Here is a 17749-nt window from a genome sequence, read left to right as displayed (position 1 = left end):
AAGCACTAATCTGCTTAGTATAGGACAATAGTGTTTATAATGAGATATATTCGATCCCTGTTGTGTAGGAATTTATACTGACCGTAGAATGACAGATAGATTAGATTCTGCATACTTCTCGTATTCTAAAGATTAAATATTTTATGTGGTTATCTACGTATTACGCTCATGTCTCTATTTCTCACTTTTTAATGTATCGCTTTGGTTAATTGGATAATTTATAATACATTTGGTATTAAAAACATTATAGACTTTCAAGTGGATTTTCTTTAAAAATTTGTCATTATTCTCAGCAAATCATGGTACGCTTCTGCGTTTGGAAACAATGGGTTCATTTCAATTTTGCCACAGTAACCAGAATTATCATATGTATCCATTACTCGATTTCGTCGGAATCGAAGCCGTTAAAATTGAATCTTGATTTACGATCCCGTACCAGAAAGCGAGGAGGACGGGTCGCCCCGAAAAAGGGTTGGTCGGGAGAGGGGCGCAGGCGCGCGATACCTGTCTTCCGGTTGCCGAAAAAAAAGGAACGAACGCCGTACGAAATAACGAAAACTCGTGCGCAGGTGCAGCCTGTAATAGATAATACGGGCTGCAGCTCCGTAGTTAGTTACATACCCGCATGTAGCACCACGAAAAAAGGTGTTCGCCGCCCGAGCAGCGAAGAGAGAGAGTCTCGCATTGTTCCTTTTAAACGCAGCGCGCAGTTAAACCTCGGGCTTTCCCTCGTTTTGATTAACTCGATGATAAAGGGGACGCGACCCCTTTGTTCCCTTAGCGCCGCGCCGTTTCAAACGCGGAGACATCGGACGTCATTAAAGGCCGCATTGAAATCGTCGTCGTCGTCGCCGTCACTCCTGTTTCGATATGACTTCTGACTCGCATTACTGAGTTAATGGTAGATTGATTTCTCTAATCTTTCAATTGACTCGCGTTTCATACATTTATGTATAAATCGCTAATATTACACCGGCGAGGAGATTAAGTCGTTAAGCCAGTCTTTGGAAATCGGCAATTAGCCGCTGATTTTTATACCACCTGACTAATTGCATTCCTGTACACCTATTCAGAGACGAGGTAAGCTCGCCGGATAAACGCCAGCTAATCGTCGACTGTGATTTATGGCTTTTACAAATTATTAACAAGATATCGTTTGTTTCTACATAATATTCGAAATAAGAAGTTCGTTTAATATTCCTGTAATACCTCATTATTAATTCCTGTTAGATACATTGTCAACTTCACTACGTTGCACCTTTCGTAGTTTTTCTACACGTTCTTTAGTCTCCTTGTGTATGATTCATTTGTTCTCTGTTAGTTAAATTCGTATTAAATTTAGTACCCAGATGCTTGGGAATAGCCCAAGCCGTTAATAGATGCTCTCGAACGTCGATGATCGTGCCGCGAATAATAGAACAGCGATAGGTCATAATTGGTCATCTAACCGCGCGTGTCCCGTGAATATATCATATACATGTATGTATCTGCTTATTTTCGATCAACGAATCTCAACGCGTAGCACATATGTACCCTAGCTACAGTGCCATACTAATGCAAAAAGGAAAAAATTGTCAGATTTATTCGCGCTATGGTAGAAATAATCGAAACGTCCACTCGAGTGTCTAAATTTTAAATATACGTTGAACGGTCCTCGGGAATGGTTTACGATCGCGTCCGTTGATTCCCGCAGTGCTGAATAATAAATATTTTACGTGGATCACATCTACGGAAAACGCGGGTAACGATAATTGGAGTTTATGGCCTACTTACGTGAATTTATAATAGTGGCCAGTTGTCGCGTCGCGTAACACCCGCCGGAATCGTAAAATTCGCGATTACAGATTAGGCAGTTAATATATTTATTGCCACCGACAGTTTCCAGTAGTGAATCCTCCTGTTCCTTTTTCTCGTCTCGACGTCTCTGGCCGTGTACCGTCTCGTTCCTCAGGGTTCGCGTTATTGCGCGTTAAAAGCTGAAAGCATTTAATCTTTCGTTAGGGAAAGGGATAAAATCGATCGAGGAACGCCTTATAACAGCGGTTAATTCAGCCGACGAGTTATGTACTGTTTTATGAAGTCCCGGTCTCCTCTCTCGCGAACGTTTTTCACGGCACTCGCTTGGAATCTAGCCGTTCAAACGAAAGCAAAACGAGATGAAACGAAAAAAAAATTGCGTTGAACGGCGACGATTAATCTCGGCGAGGCGTGCGGTCGTTTAGCCCCGTGCACGCTACAATTTTCCCAGCGTTTTCAGCGTTTTACGTCCTAATGAAATTCTCACCGCGCAACGCGTACGATCCTTTTAACTGATGACCGTATAATCAAGTTTACGCCTGAAATTTAACAGATCTCTGATACAGCCTCTAACAACTCGTTTCAATTATTCTGCTAAAACATGCGATTATCTTATAAATTTATATCGTATTTATCTTTCCTCGACTCGGAAAAATTATGACGGACGGTCACGGTCGTTAATAAAAAAATAATGCACGCTCACAGATTTTATTCGCGTAAGGAGCGGCGACGGGATGAACAGACTCTGCGAAAAGCTAGTTTCTGGCAAAGGCTTCTTTTCAAACCGATGCAAAGGCGATGCACAGGGGCAAGGTGTTAACATCGATCTAACTATATAATATGATGTTAATGATATGCCGGATTTACACCGGTAAACTGTGTCTCGTATATACGGTATGCATATACGTATGCAGTATTACTTATACATATGTAGGCTGGCTACATCCTGCAGGCTCGGGTTACAGGTTACCCATCTAAAATTAATTAATTCACCGTCGATGGCATTAGAATACTTCTTACGAAATGGAATGGTGACCGACGTTACTAATAGCTTTTGGTTGAAAAAATTGTAGGAAGCTGAAAACGATAACAGGCTTGATTAATAAGCACAATTAATCTATTCGTTTCACACAAGTACCTGAACGATATGTTATGAAACGAAAAGTGCGCATAATGTCGCGATTTCAATTACAAATTAACGTGTTTCAATTACAAGTTAATGAGATCGAACGAATCGCAAACATTTGTATTTTTTATTAAACACTATGTAGGAATTTATGTACAGGATGTGGGAACTCGACGTCCATAATAATTAGTTGTTCACGTTGATAAAAAAAAAGGGTCGAGGTTCGCGAGGCAAACGCGTTTTAAGAATCCGTTTGTTAACGCGTAATGAGAAGCGTGGAATTGGCTCGTTACGTTCACTGGGGAACGCGCATCGATCCCCGATCCTTCCGTTATTTGTCAGCGGCGTGGCGGTAAAACACGTCGGGCAGGTACTCGACTTTCTACTTATACACGGGAACATCTGTTCCTCGATTATAAGCGACCGCGTAACGACGATGGTAATTACTTTTTCTGTTCGCCGAATAATTAGCAACAAACCTATTGCGCTACACTGTTCTTAGCCGAGCTGCTTATTAACGAGTCTAATATTAATTAAAAACCATCCGACCGAGAATGTTACAACGAGCTCTTGACCTGGAAATCGATAATCAACTATGGTCGAAACGATTTCTTCGCTAAATAAATATAATATTTTTTTATGAAGAAGCATCAATCGATAAAAAAATGATGCAAAGTTTTTAAGTTATTCACATCTCGACAAGGCAAGCTGGTCTTTTCTAAATTCCAGTTTTTATCATCGTTACTCATTTATATTGTGACAATGATAAGTTACATGAAAAATTCAACAGAAAACTGTATAGATCTGTATCAAATATAACAGAGTATTATATTGCGAATAATGAAATCGAATACGATCATGTCTCGCACCTAGTAAACAATAGATTAGAAGCTAGGAAGTAGTTAGGAATGTAATAGCAGTAAACACGAGGGTGCATCGGTATACATAATTACAGTCTCGTACAAGGGAGCGCTCGATATCAGCCTGATATCGGTTTCCGAGATCGCAGCCTATACGTCCTCCTCGCGTCTCCCCTTTTCTGCGTCCACACACGTCTCACTTTCCTTCTTTCTTCCGCTATTCTCTCCTACCGTCGACGAGGTTTCGTCGTGGAAAGTAGAAACGGATTTCCCGTTTCGCTAAGAATCCTTTTCCTAAATTAATGTTATCCCTGGGCAAAATTTGCAATTTTCTATCGCACGCAATGCATTACAGCGTGTAATTTTCGTTCGTGCGTTGAACGAGATTATAAACGCTTTCGCGCATCTCCTCGCACGAGTTTCGTTCGATACCAGCGCACCTGCTGTTTAAGCGTTCCACGCTTTAGTACAGTTGCAACAGAGAGGTGACCGAAGTGATCGCTCACCCTTTATTTGAGCTTGAAAAATTTAATTGCGGCCTATTTAACGCGGTGTAACGCGCGGTTGCCGATGCCCACGTACGTGGTACGTACCTACCCCGGTTCGTGAAAAAATTCGTTCGATACGCGACTTACTCGTAATTACACGCACAGAAGTTCTCGGTGGTTACGTGATTATTGCTCGTCGAAATTATTACTTTGTCGAAGTGGTATGTACGATCGGTTACAATAATGCCCGCGCGGGACACCGTACGTACGTCTTTCGCGTGTATTACGTGCACCCGAGCAGATCGCATGACCGACGCCACGGAATTTCGAGGTTCGTTCGCTCAGCTAACTCGCGTTATTATACCGTCGTTATCCGGTTATACTTTGTTATTACCCGGCCGTGTTTATCCGGCAGATTCGGTGGTAGCATGAGGCATGAGGCTGTGCCCGGTTGCCCGATGATTGACGGAATCGGCAATTACGGCACGGATTCTCGCACGTACTTACCTACCGGGCACACCACCACCACTAGCATCTTCCTCGGTACACAGAGGTTACACGCACGTTGTTGCGGAAACCGGTTGGCCGCTCTTTAAAGATGCACGTGTCCCCATCGGGACACTGTGGAACCGGGACTCGGGGATGTATTGGCGCGAATTCGGGCCGGGTTGCTTCTCTTTTTCACGATTTCTCGAGAGGACCTTCCATCCGCCTCGGTCCCCGCCGCAAACGACGAGCAACGGGCTCCGATCCGACAGGAATGTCGTTTCTGAGAAAAACGATCGATATGTATATCGCGTAGATTGAATTTCATTCGGGGCGAGCTCTCGCCGATTCAGTCCGATTTTTATATTTTCGCGCGTCCGACTATTCGCCACGATCACATTTTTCTCGACGCACTGCACGGAGTTCTAAACCGAGTCTTTCATTAAAATCGTGATTTCTTGTGAAACTATTCTACCATTATCAAATCACGTTTTCTCACCAAGGCCTGATCTCTCCGTAAGATAGAAATGTGCACGAATTTCAGAAAGAGAGCGGCAACGTGGGGAAGGGAGTCTCGTTTGTCTTTCAGTGAATCGAATAAAATCGAACGAGGCAAGATTTTCGGGCACGATCTTTTTCGACGAGGCGCGGTATGCCTCGTAAAAATTCGAGTTGGAAGATACGGGACGCGTTTCGGCGTGCCGCGTAAAAATACCAACCGGGGGCCCCGTCACTCGTACGGTTAACGTTCACGCCTTCTTAACGTCGAGTTACAGCCACTTTAACCGAGTCTTTAGAGGGCTTCAAATAGATCTCGTCGGTTCCCGACGCAGCCGCATCCCTTCCCATCAAGACATTTTTAAAGCCAACAGCTCGCACGAAACCGCTCCCTGGCATTCCGTGGCGCCCTTTAGCCCACGGATGGTAATTAACGTTAAATTGTTGCCGTCATTACTATGCGATATTTCACTGACGTCTCGTTACTCATGGGACACGCACGGAAAAATCACGGTCCCACGTACGTGCATCTACACTTTCAAATCTCACAGGCTCTTCAGCTCTCTCTACACGTTTTCATTATTGCAACTTTGTTTATGCATACCTGCTCGTTAGACGTCGTATAAAAATCCGATCTGTTCCACTTTCTCTGAGTGAAGAACAAAGAAGAGATATGTTACTATATAGTAAATTGTTGTTTCGACTGCGAGTACTCAATAGATTCTAAACGGCAATACATAATAAGTTGCGAGATACAGAGAAGCGTGAAACTTGTTTGGAACTCGTATGCTTATCGAGTAAACGAGCAATTTAAGATAAAAACAATATTCTATGGGACGCGTGCGGAGACGGCAGATAACGGTGCTCGAAATCCGATTAACTCCTATCCGCGACAAGTAGAGACAAATTGCGATCGCGTCACTGCGTTCGATTCGGTGTTTCGGTGCAGAAAATAAGGAGAAGGGAAAAAAGCGACGGTAACAGTTGATTTGTCGCGAAAAAGAAGGGAGACTGTAAATGCTGTTGTCGTACAGGATCTCGTGTGACGTGGGGAAGAAGGGGGAGGGTCGAAGAGGACTCCATCGTTCCCTGTGTACTCGAGATTTCAGCGACGAGAAAAAGACATATGGTGGAAGGATCCGCTCGACATAGGAAGAGGTCCGAGACGGAAGGGGAGGCTCTTGTCCATTCGTATCTTCGGCTCCGCCATCTTTTTCCCATGCAAATTTTCTGCGCGTATTGAGCTTCTATCATGTTCTATCCTAACTTTGGATAGCATTCAAAATTTCGTTTTCTCAGATATTTGTGACTTAACATTGTATATGAAAACTAAATCTGCAGATTATTTATTGACTGTCTTATTTCAAGCGACAAATTGTCAAGTTTCTCTGGCTATGATTTAACGCAGGTTGAACATGTGTAATGCTTCTGCACCTGTAAATCCTGTCCGCAATGGACACTGTCTACGATTAGGCTTGCCTCGGTTCCAATTGTAGTAACGCGGATTTCTCACGTCTCGTGACACGAAACGTCGATAAAGGGAGTTACAAGCTCAACGCGCCCGGACGTAGGTTTGGCCACTGTACATATGCACAGCAAGTGTCAACGCGAACGAAATTCTTGGAAACTATTACCGTTACTTCGATTGTTGGGAGAAAGTTCGAAGGAGCCGGCCGAGTTTCTTTCATCGGTCCCCACCCCCGCGATATTGAAACAAGGCTTCCGCAATGAGTTATCGCCCTGATCGATCGCCCCGATAATTCGTCGTACGAAATTATGATTTAAATAATGCACTACGTAGGCATTTACTTCCGGTGGGTCGGGTCCGTGGTTAAACTTAACGCGGACTCGTTATAGCCTCGTAAAATTAGCGATGTTTTCTCTCATGAAACAATCGTTAGTTAATGAAACGTGGATCATCGATCGATCATCGAGCTCGGACTTCCAATCGCGTAGGCTTATCCGCCGTATCGAACACGGTATCGTCGGGTACGTTGTAAATTCGCGGCCACCGGGTATGGGGAGCACTTACTCGGAAATTACACGTTCGTACCGGTAAATTATTCCTCATCATCGGACGTCGAAAGAAGCGGCTACCCGTTCTCTTTACACCTGCGTCACGCACCGCTACTTCCACGCACATCGGATCATCGATAAACCGTATTTAACCGTTTTCCACGAACCATCTCCAGCTCGCGCTGCTACATAATACCTGTATCCGTACCAGAATCGACTCCAATTAAAAGCGTATACTGTAATCACGTTGCCAGCCGTAATCGGCCGTTTCTCTCTCCTCTGAATTTTATTTCTCAATCAATCGATGGATGGTGAAAGCTCGATACGACCGGCGAAGCCTCGTGTCCGTCGCGAATTCGTTCCACCCTTCGTTGGGGTTGATTTGCGAGCGTCACCGAGTCCCGTTCGACGAGCGGAGAGTGGCTCGAAGGTGGCGCGGTTAGAAGGCGGTAGGAATGGTAGAGGAAAAATAGGGACGTATCAGGACTGTTCCAGGATTCCTGTAGGGTTTTCGCGGCGGTGCGGTGGTTGCTGCCGCGGGGGTGAAACCAGGCTTTTAAAAGGTTCCGATGGGAAACCCAGCAGGGCGTGAATGGCTCCAGACGCGTTGGAGGAGCCGGAACGTCTCGTGAGAGAGGAATCGGTGGGAAGAGCGAGATGGCGAGAGAGAAGGAGCGGTCGAGGGTGAAATGAGGAGGGAAGAAAAGCGGGGACAGGTGAAGGAGAGAAAGAGACGCGTGGAGGCGAGTGTTAGAACAGGATGCGTGCACGGGGACACGGACGCACGCTGGAACGCATGTGTTGCAGCCTCGAGGTGTGTTCCATCCGCTCCTCTTCCTCCTCCGTCACGGTTCTTTGTTCACGAAAGTTCGGTTTACCTCGTTCCCTTCCGAGGCCCGGGCCGACCGTCGTCTGTCCGGGTGTCTCCTTTTTTCTCGTCTATTTTTGCGCCAGCTTCGCTCCGAAAGCGCGAACGAGCCTCGGATACGACGAGGCGAGAGCAGGGACCGTTCTCGCCCGTGGAAATAGAGAGACACCGGTCACTGTTAAACGATTACTCGGAACGTGTGTTGGTTTAATTAAAGATTCGGTCACGGTGACACGATATAGGCAGAACTCACGTGTCCATTGAGGCTGGCCATGGTTCGTCTCTTTCCTTCCATTCTCCTCGTCGAGACCGAGGTGAGATTCTCCTCTCGCTCTCGCTGTTCGCGACGGCCTGTTCCCTCCGCGAAAGTTACGTGGTTGTTGATCAAAATAAATTAAAACTCGCATACAAATGGCGGTGAATCCGCAGGCCGAAAGCGACGATCTCGGGGCGGATCGTCCAATTTCACGGCGGGACGCTATTTAAGTATCGTCGACGATAAATTATCGAGCGAAATTTGTAGCCGCCGTCCACGCGAGGCGTCGAAATATCTTACGACTATTTAGCGCGACGTGGAATCCCGTTTTTCGTAAACACGTCCACGCGGCGAGAGATATTGGACGGCGTTTATAAAAAACGGTGCCGACGGGTTCTTCCTCCCTCGTCCGACGTACGTATATTCTTCTTGCCTACCTAATTTTCTCTCCCTCCGTTCGCTCGCTCTCGGACGGTGCGTCGCGCAGTGAAAACAAAGCGGAAAATCGTGCGCGTGAAAATAATGTTTTCGTTGATTCTATTTGTCACGTTTCCCGTGGGCGTCTCACGGCCCACGTCTCGATTTCGACACCCACTCTACGAATAGAAAGGTGCTTTTACGTGAGCGAGCCGTTTTTCAACTGCACGCTCGTCTCTTCCTTGTTTTCCGAGGAACCGGAATACACGTACGAGACGGAGAATCCCTTTTATCATCGGGACGATACTACGGATCCCCCCTCTCGCTGTTCCTCCTTTTCCGCCCTTTCGCTTCTCCGGAACGCTCGTTCTCTCGAAATAACTCCGCGCCCCTGCCGTATTAATTACCAGGATTCATTTCATCCTCATTTACCGCGAGCTAATTTACCGCGGAGAAGCCTCTGCGCGATATATGTACGTACGCAACCCTTTCCCTCGCGGCCGCTCTCTGCGAGTGGAAGAGAGGCCCACACAGTAGCAGACGCTGCCTTTGGGAAACGATTAATCGCGGAATCGCGCCACCGCGGCTCTCGCATGAAGCGCTCTATTCTCGAGGGTGAATAATATATGGAAGACGAGTGTTTTTAGAATCTACCCGGTGTACGAATAACAGGGGATTTATCTTTATCTGTTCGCTTTCATTGTTTGTAAAATATATGTATACGGTTTTAAAGGACAGTTATCTTTTGGAGGCAATTTCGCAGTATACATTATTTAGCTGTTGTTCGGGTAGATAATTCGTAAACTGTTGTTTTCATTGGTTGCCGATTATCTAACCGCACGTACCGTCTAGGGGATTGCATGATTTGTGTGCATTGATACCGTGGACGCGATGACATTCGCAAGGATACACTTAGGTGCCACGCAAAAACTAAGCATGCTTCACGAGGAGGCAATGAAAGGAGTTATTAACACAGGGACGAAGTTATGTAAAGCGGTTGTTCCCGCGATCCGTAATTAAGACCTATCGACGCAGCTATTTATTATCTCCGTGTCCGACGTTGAAAATTCACTTGAATGCTGAATTTGTTTACGCGCGTGCACATGTAATGCACGTGTTTCTTTCGTCCGCGCGTGCAACAGGTCGGCAGGATATCTATCGCGAACAAGGAGACATTTCCCGTTCGCCTGTTATTTGGATAGATCGTCGAAATTATTATTAGGTTTAATTAATCAGATACCGCAGCGCTTAGGTCGTTTTGCTTGCGTGATACCGATCTCGGACTCGTTTAGATCCTGGATTTAATGTAAATTACGAGCGCTTGTTCGATCGTATACATACACGGGAACGGCATTAATCGCCGGTTTTATTGGATCAAACGAAGTAGGCGAATCGATCATGTTATTGCTTTTCTCGTCTGGAATATGTATTCAATTAATGTATATAATATGCACATGCGAAACACGTCATAAACGTTAACAAAGTGCCACTCAACGGCGTATCGCGTTTGCATTTATTTACATTTTTACCTAACCGATAGATATCGTGCGGCGACATAATATGTATAATCCTTTGTTACACGTGTAACGTACAGGTCACTTTTCGTCCGGTTTGTACACCAATTACGGGTCGTAGAACATCAAACGCGACAAGATATTTCCTATCGTTAGTACGCGGCAATATCAGGTAAACGTTGGATACTTTTTGGTAAAATACGTGGTCGACAAAAGATGCATTTACTTAAATACCTACAATATTTCCTCTTGTGTGCTTTTTTTATCGTTTGTCAATAAGCTTTCGCGACTTTAAGAAATCTGTTCCATTCATTCCAAAGAACCGAGCAATCTTGATTTCGTATCGATTGCGCTCGAATCATTATACAAAATTACGTGACAATTATCGTTATTTGGGATCCCTGAACGTATAATTTCAGCCACGAAAGTGCCCCCCTCTCGGTCGATTTTTATAGCGAATCGTGACTCTTTTCGATCCTTTTTTCTACTCGCGATGCACCGCGGTTTACGATCCTTTCAAGCAGTTTAATTGTCGAATGTCATCTGTTGTTTTAATAACGAGAGGGAGAGAGAGATACCGACGATTCTCGGCCCATCCGCGATTATCGTCCATTAAAGTAACACGAAATTGCTATCGAGTTATCGAGCAGGCATTTATAATCGGATCCGCGGCGATAAGCGCGGTATCACCTGCTTTCGAAATTATCGTTATTATCGCCATTAGCCCTTTGGCACTAGAATTATTTTTTCACTCCTCATTTTTTTGAACTCTCTGTAATTTATTTCTTCGTACGGTTCGCTTTATTCGTGCGCTTTTGCATGCACGCCTCGATGCACTTACGTGCAATGGTAGTGGGCCGCGGATATCTGCTTATATCGTACGTTAAGTAAGCGTTGTCGATGGGAACGAGGCAAGGAGAGTAACGTACGAATCACGAAAACTTCAGTCACGGAAAAAACGTCGCGGAAAACGCGAATTAAATTTTACACAGTAGGTACACACTCACTGCGTTATTGACTATTAGTGTATAATGTGTTTACGTACAGCTTTACGATCAAATTCCTACACTCGAGCGCGATTATCTTTATATTTCGTCGGATCGTATCTGATAGTGCGTTTCGAAATTCGCCTTTCTCGATGTTAATTCAATTAAAATTTCCTATCTACCCGATTATCTTATTGCTTGGTGTTTCACCGGCACTCAACGTCTCGTCGATAAAATCTTATCTACGATTTTGTCAAATTCGTCGTCGACCTGTTGTTCCTCGAAACGATTGACGTGTTAAACAATGTTTGCTCGTCCGATCGTGATTTGTACGAAACAGAACTTTGGAATCTCGCTCGGAAAGAAATGCAGAGAGGAGATCGAAATCTTCGTCCGTAGTAATTGTTCCCGTACCCCCGTTTCGTTTACCTCGTTTCATTACGTATTTATGAGGTAAAGATCGCAATTTTACCTGCATATTCTTACGCAATGTTACCTGCATACGTTTATCGCGGATATGGATCTTACCCAGTAAGAACCATGCCATGAAGTAATGCGACTTTTACGCATAACATTATTCTCTACGTACGTTATAAAATTCCGATACCCGTACGTCTTTGGAAGAAATAGCGATGAAAACAGTGATAGAACAAATTTCTGGAATTCTCCTCTGCATCTGCAATCGCGAATGTTTATGCAAATGAATTTTATTTATGCGAGACGAATAATGAACGTAACTGAAAGAAATTTGTTTAGTCGTCGTTGCAACAAGATTGTGAAAAAAGCTATTATTTTCTTTTATTATTCTGTCCGGGACATTTTGTACATTGCCGAATTAAATTACTCGAACCCGTGCAATTTACATGGCTATATCGCTGTTAACTGATAATACAACATTCAGCATACTTCTGCACGCTAAAATGCATGTTTTGTACATTTACCTTATCGCGTTTTCACTTGTCTAAATTGAAAGGAAAGCAGGTTCCTCATTTAAATTCGAGCTCGTAAATTCCGAACTGTCACTAAATAAAATACTCACTGGTTGAGTCCAGAATATTTTACGATTCGCCCACGTTTTCCTTACTTACGATCTCACGGCGAAGTACGAATTATTTTTTAATCAGGGAAATAAAATGCGTATCGAGATTTTAATTCTAATGTGATTGAAATTGATACGTTGAAAGAAATACTAAAAAATTAAATGGTAGTTTAATCATTGCTTTCAGCTACTGGTGAGCGGTGGACAGCCAACGACGGCGACGTCGCCGGCGATGTCGTCGGGCGGTGCGCTCAGCCCCGGCGCTCTGTCGCCGTCGTCGACGGCGACGACGACCGGCGCCGCAGGGGCGGCCGCGTCCGGAGGAGCGAGCACTCCCGTGGCCGGCACCACGGGGCCAGGTTGCTGCGAGAACGGCAGACCCATGATGACGGACCCCGTCACTGGGCAAACGGTCTGCAGTTGTCAGTACGATAGCGCAGCTAGGCTCGCGTTAGGTGCATATCCGAGGCTAGCTCCCACCGCGACTTCCTACTCATCTTATCCGACGCCGACACCCTCCACCACCGACCAGGGGCCCTACCCTAGCATCGGAATGGACAGCTCCGCATTCTACCCCCCATTGGTGAGTATATTCCCCTACATTTCGTAAAGAAACTGTTCTAAGATCTTGCTCCAGTTATGTATCATTAACACGTTCCGTGCCACGTGTACCACCGGTGGTACACGGTAAACTTGATCGTCAGGCCACGTGTACCACCGGTGGTACACGCAGTCATATTTATTTAATGCGCTGAAAACATATATTTTATTACAAATATAATTCTGTAAACTATATTTCTACCTAAAAAATGAAGCATTATACAAGATGCAGTAAAGAACAAAACACATAAGTTTATTTAATTGTTATATATACAATAATTAATAATTACATTTAATGGTGCATCTTTAATCAAAATATCAAATGGCCTGAACGACAAGTCAGGCAAAAATGGCTTGGCACGGAACGTGTTAAAAAAGTTGTGGAACTTTTGAAAAAAATTTGGAAATAGTAATTAAAAATATTCTATATATGGTAGTTTAGTGTTAGAGCAGTTTCTCGTATTTTCGTGCATAGAAGCATGTAAGTTACTTGTTGGAAAACAATTATCGACTTTTGCGCAATGTTGGTTGAATTATTCATCGACAATCATGACCCTCTAACATACAGGAATATTTATAGTAAATGGGGGTGGAATTCATGAATTGTTATGTAATATCTTTTTTCTCCGCCCAGTAGATACCGAAGCTATTTTTACTTACAAAACAGCCCGAATATCGCGTAGTTACAAAATTCAATATTCCGTTCGCATTCCAAGCTCGAACGGAACAGACGATATATTACGCGAATCGTGCACCCTCGCAACTAATCGGAAGACTTACGAGCACGTATTTATAAGCATGATCATTAAACGGTTTATTAGCCGTCGTTTCGACGTAGAGACGGGAGCTGTCCCTGCAGTTCGCTTTGTAGCGTTTCGCACGCGTGAAATACGCGCTCGCGCTCCGAACGTACGGATTGATCGAGACACGTCGTGCAAAGCGTGCCGGACGATTATTACTCCCGTCGACCGAACTCGAGACGGATTAGCGCGCGGTCTTGCCGCGAATTAGCTTGGAATCCCGGTTGGGAGCCGGAAGAGAGAGAACTCCCTCGTCGCCTCTCCGTTTCCCAGGGATAGAAGCTGCTGAGAAATTCGTACGTCTGGCTGATCGCGTCTCTCCAACCGCCCACGTTCGCCGGCTGCGACGAATTATTCACGTGCTACGCGACTGTCGAGAACCGTAGCGATAATCTCGTTTAAGTTTCAGTTCGGGGAAGACGCGTTGGCGTCGTCTCGCGTCGTCCTCTAACGAGTAACCTCGGTGATGGATTCGCAGTTATATTTCAGGGCCGAATCTCGACTCGCGTTCCGTACAGGCATGGTGTGGAACACGCGTTACACGCGCGAGGACGCCGTTTTCATCGAGCGGAAAAACCTTAGCTAAGAATAAGCCTCGGTTGACCCTTTTTCTTTCTCTCTCGCATAGCAACATATTTTGAATCACAGTAGAAAGCGAAGCTATCGAACACATTGATTTGAGAGAAGGTTCGATGAATGATCTTATTTGAGTATTTCTCCTTGAGAGCACTCTTTCAGGGAATCCCAGTTTCGTAGTTCGCTGGAGTAGGCATATTCTAATAGAATTATCAGACCGCATTACGTGTACGGCTGAAGTGTTTTTTAAGTCGTGACGGAAATCAGCTGATCGGCCGTCAGAACGAGATCACGCATAGAAGCGAACGGGGGAACCCGTTCGCGTGTGATCACAGGTACATCGGTGATGAATTGATAAAAGTCACGGTTGACGTAGACGCGTGGAAATAGACGCACGATCGTATCGGCGAGTCGTGGCGCGTATTCGGCCAATTTATATCTGCACTCGAGCGTGGACGGACCTCGAGCGAGGTAGAGAGGAACGATAAAAAGGTTAGCACCTACCGTAGAAAACGCGTTTTGCCAGATGTTGCAAACTCCCTAAGTTCGAGAGAGTGCATAATTAAATTCTCCAACCTCTCCTCCCGTTTTTACCAGCTCGCGAACCGGACGATAACTTCGCGTTAATCCCTCGCCGGAGTGAAAGGTCAATCCGACTTGCCGATATCAAACTGCAGGCTAATATCGTGTCGGCCAAGTTTTTTTTTTGTTGTTGTATGGAACACGCGTTTCCTGTAGCGAAACGTGCACGCACACCTTCGTACCTGCACGTGTTCACTTTTGTTTCTCGCGGAACGAATTCGCGGTAATTAGATTGAACATTGCTCCAAAGCGGATGATGGAGCAGCAGCTTATTATTCGATTTTCGGTATATACATATACATAGGAGTGGTAGGTCCCTGAAGCGGAGAGAGGAAACGCGAATAATTAAATTTTAATTTTTCGGCATAATCGTACTAATTGGTCGTTTTGGACGAGATCGTGGAACGATCAATCATGCACCCATTGTGCCAGAGATTTTATTCCTTTCCATGCTACAATATGCTTAGAGTGACTCGTCGTTCTACTACGTTCAACGCTTGGATCTCGGCAGAAGCGCAATCAAAATCGAATCAGGACTCTCGCCTGCTCGTATTCCAACGTCGTCACCGGAAATTTATCGACTGAAAGTAACTATTTTTGTGAGAAGACTTACCCGCTTTTTTATTCCAACTGTCTCGATTTAATTAACGGGGCAGCTGAATTATAAGTAGGAAAAGGTGAAGTCGAAATTTACATCGAACGAGTCATTGCCCCGATCATGTTTTATCGGAGTCCGCAACGAAATTCGAACCCTTGTGCGCGAGCTCGAAATCTCGAGCCAATCAGCGGCGCGTGTATTCCTGATAACGCATGGCCAATTTCCATTGGGCAAATTTACACGGCTACATTCTACCACCGACAAATGAACGAAACAGATGGAATCGCAGATAATTGGAGCCGTTACGAAACGCCCCATCCGTCGCGGCGTTTATATTTCCTTTTCGTCAGTTTCCATGCCACGCGTATCGATCACCTCTCCTGAATAGTCACATACTGTCGCAACGTCACCCACGGTTGATAACGATAATTCTAACTACGGAGCATTGATTTTTTTTTTAACATTTATCTACACCATCGCGACGATCTTTTTGATCTTCGCCGCACAATCAGTTCAAACTCCAAACCGAACTGATAACTAATGATATTATCGTTCCACTATGTATGCTTATCTTCGTTTGAGTTGCAATCCGCGTTATTGAATCCGGCATCTGGTTCTTGGAGAACAGTGCTGCGTCACGATTTCATTCTCACGACGAAAGTATTGGTCAATGATCTATAAGATTTGTAATAGAAGAAAGATTACAAGTTGTAGATACGAGAATCAATTATCGCGAAATAAATACCTGTCTTGAAATTGTCATGAAATTGTTTATTAACGTACGAACAATATACATACATTTCAATTGATAAACCAGTTTTCGTATGACCGATACACTTCATAATTCTTTATTACACGTTTAATTTCCATTCGGTCGTTACGCATTCGTTTTCAATTTTTTCCTACAGACATGTGTACACATATTAGTCGAGCTTAACGATCTGGTCGCTTTCACGACGAAACGACCGATATTATGAATGTCCGCCGTATCGGGCCGACAAATTAATTTAAATGACCGTTTTATCGACGAAACGTGGCTCGCGGGGAATGCAGATTTGCGCCGCGCCAGGCGTGATTTCTATTTCACAGTTCATTTCGCCGCGGCAGGTCGAGTTCATTCGCGTTTTCAACGCCGATGTTAATTGTTCCCGAGATATTTCGTGACACGCGGCACGCCGATTATGTCACCGTTTTCGCGCAGTGCCGTTCATTCATACGTCGCCACGTCGCGTTTACGTGTGCGTTGGTCGAATATCGAACAGCTGAAAAATTGCGTTCCGACGTTCTCGACTCGAGCGACTCGAGACAGTTTACGGAAAGAGGAAGTGAGGGAGAAAACGGGAAGTAGATGTGACGCTGCAACACGCCTACTTATGGAATTGACGCGATACTGGTTCCGCTGAGTTTGGCTCGGTTACAGTTGTTCTTCCCGCTCGGTTCATTAAATATACGCGTGCGTCGGTGACTTTAATGCCACGTCCGGAGAAACAGATAAACGTTGTTGATTAGTGGTGAGGAAAATTCAATTATTCGACTGCAATAAAGTAAATACTACTTTTTCCTCAATTAGCCAGACTTAATGAAATACTTCAGTTCGTAGCAGTACCTTGAAAGCAAGATTCGTGGACGGAATCAGGTTTTTACAACTATTCTTCGTATAAGCGCGGTACATTTTTTAGTGGAATAGAATCGAATTAGCATAATTTATCTGTGATTACTCGCGAGGACATGCAAATCCATTGTAGCTCGTTTCGAAATCGCAGCTCGGTCCCGTGCAATGATTCCAATAGAGCGGAGAGGAGAAACGGGTCGCGTCCATTCGAATCCGTTCGATCGGTCGCATGTCTCGCTCATGGGTTGGACGGAAAATGCTGTTGGGTGCATTCCGATCCAGTGATACCGCGAAATGCGTTACTTTACGGCTCATTGATAAACGTAACACACGTAAAGCACTCTTAATCGCGAACCGTTTACGCTCTTATAATTGGCAGATATGTACGTGTGGCTTGCATGCGATACAATAAACTTATGCACGTATTCTCCCAGCAATGGCTAAATGCATTTAATCTATGGAAATTGTCTCAAACTTGGTGATGCTTACTGCATCTTAATGCAGCTTTTTCGATTCAAGGCTACCCTTTCTACAGCGTTAATCTTCTTTTTCCTGCCCGTTTCTCTAAACTGTAAAAAAATTGGCTTAAGGATGTATTGGCTATACAGTCAATCCCAAACGTTTATGCAC

At 44.7% G+C, this 17749-nt stretch overlaps 1 protein-coding gene across 1 annotated transcript in view; it reads left to right on the top strand.

The window, feature by feature from the left end:
- Nucleotides 1–8371: 8371 nt before the first annotated feature.
- Nucleotides 8372–17749, top strand: part of LOC108628434 (homeobox protein caupolican) — a 40230-nt gene continuing 30852 nt past the window's right edge. The window contains exons 1-2 of the mRNA XM_018030341.2: nucleotides 8372–8453; nucleotides 12539–12934. Coding sequence (XP_017885830.2) covers nucleotides 8412–8453; nucleotides 12539–12934 — 438 coding nt within the window. The 5' untranslated portion in view covers nucleotides 8372–8411. The remainder of the gene's footprint in view (nucleotides 8454–12538; nucleotides 12935–17749) is intronic.

The sequence above is a fragment of the Ceratina calcarata genome, unplaced genomic scaffold (assembly GCF_001652005.2).
Source record: "Ceratina calcarata isolate Rehan_Ccalc_2016 unplaced genomic scaffold, ASM165200v1 scaffold525.2, whole genome shotgun sequence".
NCBI lineage: Eukaryota > Metazoa > Arthropoda > Insecta > Hymenoptera > Apidae > Ceratina > Ceratina calcarata.
This window is presented reverse-complemented; position numbering and strand designations above follow the sequence as displayed.